The sequence below is a fragment of the Oenanthe melanoleuca genome, chromosome 19 (genome assembly GCF_029582105.1).
Source record: "Oenanthe melanoleuca isolate GR-GAL-2019-014 chromosome 19, OMel1.0, whole genome shotgun sequence".
NCBI classification, from domain to species: Eukaryota; Metazoa; Chordata; class Aves; order Passeriformes; family Muscicapidae; genus Oenanthe; species Oenanthe melanoleuca.
In genome coordinates, this window is record NC_079352.1 from 5,816,697 (window position 1) to 5,823,948 (window position 7,252).

General features: G+C 60.9%; 1 protein-coding gene across 1 annotated transcript; it reads right to left on the reverse strand.

Annotated features, from left to right (window-relative positions):
• Positions 1-237: 237 nt before the first annotated feature.
• On the reverse strand, positions 238-7,164 carry TMEM120A (transmembrane protein 120A). Its single transcript, XM_056506918.1, has 12 exons — positions 7,028-7,164; positions 5,030-5,148; positions 4,483-4,599; positions 4,060-4,119; positions 3,275-3,370; positions 2,943-3,032; positions 2,575-2,640; positions 2,393-2,454; positions 2,153-2,245; positions 1,711-1,775; positions 1,058-1,126; positions 238-973 (listed from the first exon to the last, which is right to left on the reverse strand). Exons 1-12 carry the CDS (start codon positions 7,100-7,102, stop codon positions 860-862), a joined length of 1,026 nt encoding a protein of 341 aa, XP_056362893.1. The 5' UTR covers positions 7,103-7,164; the 3' UTR covers positions 238-859.
• Between the last annotated feature and the right edge of the window lie 88 nt (positions 7,165-7,252).

The following is a 7,252-nucleotide window of genomic DNA, read 5'->3' on the forward strand; positions in this document are numbered from 1 at the left end:
TCCATGGCTTTTAAATCCCTGCAGGGATGGTGACTTCCTGAGTGCCCTGGGCAGCTTCTGCCAGGGCTGGACAGCTGTTTTTAGTGAAGGTATTTTCCTTAATACCCAAATATCGAAACCTGAGGCTGTTTCCTCTTGTCCTATTGTGACAATTGTCCTATTGCCCCCCACCTCCACCCTCCTTCCCGGGAGGTTGTGTCAGGACCCCCTTCCTGATGAACCAAAGCAGAGTGTGGATGCTGTTCCCAGACTGTCCCAGTGACCTGGGGCAGCTCCTTCCCTTTATTTTCACACGATGCCAGCCCAGGGTGCTGCTTGCACAGCTCCAGGCTCCTGCTGCTCCCCAGTGCCCCTTCCCTGTGGATTGGAGGCAAGGGAGGAGCTGGGGCAGCCCTGGAATGCAGGACTGTGCACAGCCCCAGCTGCCCTTGGAGTGACCAGTGCCCTCAGCACACAGAGGGGCTGCCCTGGGTGCAGGGCTGGGGGGAAAGGGGGAGCCTGCAGCCCCCCAGGAGCTGTGTGAGGCAGCCCCTGGGCCCTGTCCCAGTGGGGTGGGGAGCACCAGCAGCCAGAGAACACCCCAGCAGAAGGGAGGGGAGTGGCTGTCCCAAGCATCCTGCTGCTTGGATGTGGAAGGCAGCCAGGACAGGAGGTGCAGGGTGCTCCTGACTCCAGGTGAGTGACTCCAGCACGGCTCCAGCCCCGTGCTGAGCCCATGGACTGTCCAGGAGCAGGTCCCAGGCTCTGTCCCACACCCAGGAACGGGCTGAGACACCAGAGTCCGGACGGAATCGAGGAGGTGGGAATAGGGGATGGAGCAGGTGGGGAGAAACAGTCCAGGCCCCCACACTGCCCCTCTTCAATTCTCCTTCGTGTCCTGGTTCTTGTTCTGAATCTTCTGGTGCACAACACGGAGGGTGGTGAAGAAGTTGCCCAGGAAGAGGATGAAGAAGGGGATGCCGCACATGAGGACCTGCGGGAGGAGAGGCTGGAGTCAGAGGAGGGACCTGCCCGGGGCCTCCCCTCATTCCCAGGGCATTCCCAGGACACTCCTCACCTGCCACTCCTTGCACTCGGGGTGCTGGATCATGCGGAACAGGGTGATGGCGTTGTAGAGCTGCCAGAACTGCAGAGAGGAGATTGAGGGCAGCTGCTGCTTGCAGATGCTCAGCCCAGGCTGGCACCCACCCAGCTGCTACCCCTGGGTAGAAACCCACCCCAGCCTCGTGTGGGGGCAGTGAAACCACATCCAGCTCAGGGCCAGAGGGCTCCTTCCCAGAGGAGCCCAGCTGAGACATCCCCCCTGTTTCAGGCCAGCTGGAGCCCAAGGCCATGAGGAAGCCTCAGCCCAGCCTTTGGCCATCAGCCCCAAGGATCTGAGGAAGGACTCGATCCTTTGCAGCAGCAACTCAAAGCTGGAGCTCAGAAAGGCTTTGGAAAGGTTCTCCCCACAGCCCCTCTGCATTTGAGCCCTCAGCAGAACCACCCCAGCTCCTCCCCATCTCACTTCCCCAGTTGTGGAAGTGCTGGGAGCTTCAGAGGGAAAGGCTCAGCATTTGTTGGAAGCATCTCCCTGCCCCAGACATCCCACAGCACGTGGCTGTGGCAGCCTGTGGGGTCTGAGCCATGTGCAGGCCACCGAGCACAGCTGGGAACATGGCACATTCCACCCGAGGCTCTGGCATCCTGCAAGGACTGGGGCAGCCTCACCTGCCCAAAGAAGAGGAAGGGAAGCAGGAACGTGAGGCCTCTCCACATCCAGGACTGGAAGCCCTCTGCAAAGGATGAAGGATTCTGTGAGAGGCTGGAATAGGCTGGTGGAGCACAGGGAGGGGGATGCTTCATGTCTGAAAGAGCTTCCTGGGGAAACCTGGGATGCCCAGAGCCACATCCACTGCCACCTCACATCCTGAGGTGATGTGAGGCTGGGCTGGTGGTCCCAGCAGAGCAGGAGGATGGGGACAATCAGCCCATGGTGTGGTGCAGCCCCATAGGAGATGCTGCTCTGAGTGCTTTGGTTTGACCTGTAGCTTTTACTGTTCCTGCTGCTGATAAATCATCCAATCCAAGTGCCACCATTTCCTTCAGCAGAACCCACAGCTCCCAGAGCTGACAGCAGCCTGAGACCCCCAGCAAGGGGAAGCCCACTCACCCACAGTCAGGTCCATGTTGTGCCTCTCCCCCAGCGCTCGCAGCCGGTACAAGCAGCCGCTCTGGTAGTAATACTGCAGGAACTGCACAAAGCCTGCAGGGAGGGCATGGCTGCTGTCAGGAGCTGCCCAGGGATCACCTCCCAGCTCAGCAGCATCCCACAAAGGCCACAGCCAGAGCTCTGCAGGCACTCTCAGCACTGGGGCTCAGTCCCTGTCCCAGCACACGTGGCAGCACTTACTCTGGTACATGGAGAAGGAGAGAAACTGGTTCCTGAACATCTGGTACATGAGCCCATCTGGCCTGTGGAGAGATGGAGCTGGCTGGGGCACGTGGGGCTGGGAGGGGACAGCCAGCCCTGCCTGTCCCACATCCCCCCAGAGCTGCCCACAGCCCCCCACGGGACAGGGGACACAGACTCACCACGTCAGCATGACACCTGAGAGGAAGGTGGAGATGTAGTGATGGAAAACCCACCAGCCCTTGATCCTGGAGGGCAGACACAGAGAAGCAGTGTCACATCTGGAGTGTGAATCCTCTGGAGAGTGGAGCAGCCCAGCCCCAGCCACCCCAGAGCTGCCAGTGGCTGGGAAATGGTTCTGAGAGCAGGACCAGGGCCTGGGGGCTGGGCAGCACCAGCTCCACCTTCCCACCGCCCTCGCACGGGAGGCTCCTCCTGCCCCCTCCTGCAGCTCCCAGCAGGGTTTGCACACACCCTGAGTAGGAGGGAGCTGCTCCCTGGGACGGGTCCCACCTCCCCCAGCCCTGCAGAGAGGGCCCAGGGCACTCACTTGGAGCCGTTGTTGATCAGGATGCTCTCACGGATGGTCAGGGTGCAGTAGTACCACACCAGCAGGAAGTTGAAGACAGCATCTGTCACCCTGGGTCACACAGAGCAGGGGGTAAAGGCACCTTCTGGGGGCACAGGCACCCTGACAGCCCGTGGGACACACACCCCCAAGGGAAGGGACCTTTGTGGCAGCCACAAAGGCCACCCCACCCCTCCTCCAGGGCAGGGTCCAGATGCTTTACCTGGATCTCTTGTTCAGCTCTGGATATTCCAGGATAGAAGGGCAAGGGGGCTCTGGGAGGAGATCTCTGCCCAGCACCAAGCCAGACTCACCTGGAGTTGAGGAGGAACCGACAGGAGAAGGAGACAATGAGTAGGATGATGGTGAGGTAGAGCTTGAACTTCTCATACTCATCTTTATATGCAAACCTGCAGGGAAGCACAAGGACAGCCTTGGAGCAAAGGGGGCTGCTGGAAATCTGTGCCCTCCCATCCCACCTGGCTGTGAAATGTAAAAGGGTAAAAGGGATGTTCTGTTGGGAACCTCTGGGACACACACAGGAAGAACCTTCCCTTGTGGGTATTTCTGAGAGCAGAGCACATCAGCTGCTTCCACACAGCTGGGACACATCTGAGCACCCCAAAACACCCCAACCTGGTGGGGTGGGGAAAATAGACAGACTGGGATCTGCACATGTCACCAAGGGGAGGATTGAGGAACAGAGAGAGAGGGGAGAGGCTCCTTCTGGGCACTTCTGGCAAGGGAAAGGCTCTCAGGGGCCAAAACCAACTTTTGGTGTTTCCCCAGGGGAAGAGGAGGGGACAATCCACTGTCTGTCTTCCCTGAAGTTCCTAATACAGTGGAAACATGGACATGGCTTTGGTGAGGATCCCATTAACTTGTCAGAGCTAATGGTCCATCCCAGCCCAGGGGCAGGAATGTGAGGGGGAGCCAAGGATTTGGCAGATTCTTGGGAAATGATGCAGAAAAGAGCTCAGGAAGGGAATCTACACCAGGTGAGCCAAGGCAGCCCCGTGTCAGCTCCCCAGCTGTTGTTCCTGGTGCCAGGGGGATCCCAAGCCAGGCAAACCAGAGGAGCAGAGAGGGGGGGCTGTACTTGGCCTGTTTGCTGAGCAGAGTCACGTTCACATTGCCGAGCACCAGACTCAGGTACAACCTGGGGAGAGAGCAGAGCATCAGCACAAGGACCTGCTGTGGAGCTGTTCCCTCTTGTGCCACCAGTGGGGCCAGGGATGAGCCCCCAGATGCTTCCAGGCACAAACCCTCTGGAATCCCCTGGGAGCACAGGCACTGGGGTGTTCACCAGGGCTTCTGCAAGGGCACAACCACTGCCCAAGGGTGGGTGAGGGCCAGGAGCAGGCAGAGGAGTGAGGGGCAGCACTGCTGGCTCCTGCCCAGGTGTCCTTGGGGAGCCCAGGTGGAGCAGCACAGCTGTGACACCGCTGGGTGCAGGTGACAGCTCTGGGTCTGTGCCACAGGGGTGTGGAGGGTGGCCCTGGTGCCCCAGGTGCCTTCTCACCCGTTCTTCTTTGGCAGATAGGCCTCCATCTCAAAGAACACGTTCTGCCTCTCTTTAATCAGGCTCTGGGTCTCTTGGATGGATGTTTCCTGCTCGGGAGTCGCCTGGCCTTTGCATCTGGGGAGCAAAGACAGGCACTGGCATCAGGAGAGCCTCTGTAACGTCACCAGCACGTGCTGGCACTCCACAAGTGACTGACTCAGGCAAGGACACCCCAAGGACAGGGAAGGTGGATGGGAGGCAAGTGCACAACTCCATCTGCAGTGGAGCTCCTCTGTCATGCTGTGATGCTGCTCAAGAGAGGGGAGCAAGGTGAGGCCAGATGTGTCTCTCACCCTTGGCAAGGATGGGGAGCACTTCATGGTACCTGTAAAACCCTTGCAAGCTCTGAACTGCAAATGGAGCACAAATCAGGGCAGAGGAAAGGGGGGCTGGGGAGGATCAGCCTCCCCACAGCACATGGCTGCAGAGAGGTTTGCATTTGAGGCACAAGGTGAGCTCAGCAGCCCTGTCCTTGCTGCTCTCCCCTCCCAGAGCACCGACTCACTTTTTGAGGGAGAGCGACAGCTCCTTCAGCCGCTTCTTCTGCCGGGCGATGGAGCTGGAGATCCCATCCTGCAGCTTGGTCAGCTCCTCGAGTTTCTGCTTGTACAGCTTGTGGTTGTCCTGGGAAGGAGAGACCAGCACACATTAGAGCTGCCTGCCCAGCCCCCCTGTCCTTGGGCTCTCTGTGATGCTTTTGTTAGAAAATGTCTTTAATTTCACCTGTGCAGCTGCTGGGTGAGAGGAGGGGTGGCTGCAGAAGGCCAGGGGTGTTTGGGGACAGTCTGCAGCCAGCCCTGCTTCCATGGGGATGCCCATCCCCAACCCCAAGCAGGCTATCCATGGGATGTTCCTGTGTTTGGGACACCAATGGCTGCACACAGCAGATAGGAAAGACTTTGGAATAAACGCTGTGTCTATTGCCACTCAGAGCAGTGGTTTTGGGTGCTGGGCCAGGATGAGCAGCTCTTGGTTCATGGTTCCCAGCTCGTGGCTTTGGGGCTCCAGCTGAGCACCCCTGGGAAGCTGCTAGGAGCCTGCCAGTGGGCTGGACAAAGAGGACAGACTCACAGCAGGGCTGCAGCCAAGTGCCCAGTAACCCAATCACACCTGGGTGAGGCTGGATGCATTTCCCCACTATATTTAGTAGGGAAAGGGGAGAGCTGCTGGATCAATGCTGCTGCTTGTCCAGGTCAGCAGGAAAACAGCCTCACCTCACAGCAGCCTGAACGCCACCTCCAGCAGGGAATTACACTCTGCTCACAACAACCCTTGGACTAGACCTTGGCACTAACAAGTTTTAACCTCTGTAGCTCTTATCGACCACTTGATCACCAGATCTTAAAAGCTGCTCCCAAAGGAGAAAGGTGAAACTGAGAGCAGGGAAACCTTCTCCCTCTGGTGACAAGCAGTGGCAAGGAGGGAACGGATCTCAAATAGTCCCGGTTCCACAGCAGTGATTTATGTCCCTGATTTATCTGAAGCTTTCCTACCATCAAGCTTTCCTGCTGCCATCTAGTCACCTCCTCCTGGCTCTGGAGTTAACTCCGAGCAAGTGGCTTTTGTGACAAGTCCTTTAGCCGTGCCAGCATCCGAGCTCCCGCTCGGAGACCGCCCGGAGGAGGTGTCCAAAGGGAAGGGGAGGTGTCCAAAGGGAAGGGCCGGCGCTGAGCGGCTGCACTCAGGGCTCGAAGTGGGCGACCCGGGACATCCACGCAACCCTTATGGAGCAAGAGGAGGTTTCTCAAAGCCTCCCTTGCCCCAGATCTGGGCACAGCAGCGACGTGTCCGCAACAACATCCGCTTCAGCCCGCTCCCGGGGGGAAGGAGGGGGAGAGGGAGCGGGTGCAGCTGCAGCCCAGTGACCTGAGCGGCAGCAGGAGAAGGTTGGCCAACCCTTCCCTTGGGTGACCCGCTGTGAGCTGAACCCTGCCCACTCCTTCTCCGGCAGGCAGCGCCCTGGGGATTACACAAAGCAGGTGGAAGCACCTCTGACACCAGCCACCCTCCTGGCGCGGAGCCCCCGGCCAGCCCCGCCGCTGACAGGGCACGGCAGTCGGGCTGAAGCGTGCCGGGGCTCGGGGAGAGCTGGGCTGTGCTGGCCGCTTTCCGTGCGGGGCTGAGAGGAGCGATAAGGGCTGAAGCGGCATCTGCGCACCTCGCCCGGCCGTGCCACACCAGGCACCGCCGCTGCCAGCAGCAGAACCGGCACATCTGAGTCTGCACGCCCCGTGCGCGGCGGGCTGGGGCAGCGGACCGGGCACCCCGCTCCGCCGAGCCCCGCACAGCCCGGCACCGAAACGCTGTGCCCCAAGGCGCGGGGCCAGCACCCGAGGGCAGGGACACGGGGAAAAGCGCCCGGACTCCAGCGGGGAGAGCCCGCGGGACGCGCTGGGGATGCCGCGGGGCATCTCCCACCCCCGGTGCCGGTACCCCCGGCGTGCCCCGCCCGGCCGGAGCGCTCCCCGGGCCCGTGCCCGGGCCCAGCCGGGGCCGGTGGTACCTGGATGCGCTGGTAGCCGTCCTGCAGCTCCTCCCACTCGCGCAGGCACTCGGCGAGCGAGGCGCCCCAGGCCATGGCGGCGATGGCGGCGAGCGGCCCGGCCCGGCCCGCGGCGACGGGCGGCGCTGGCCCCGCCCCGCCCCCGCCCCCTTCCGGACACGCCCCGGGGCGGGGCCGGGGCGGGGCCTCGCTGCGCCGCGCTGCCCTTGAATCGGGGCCGGGAGA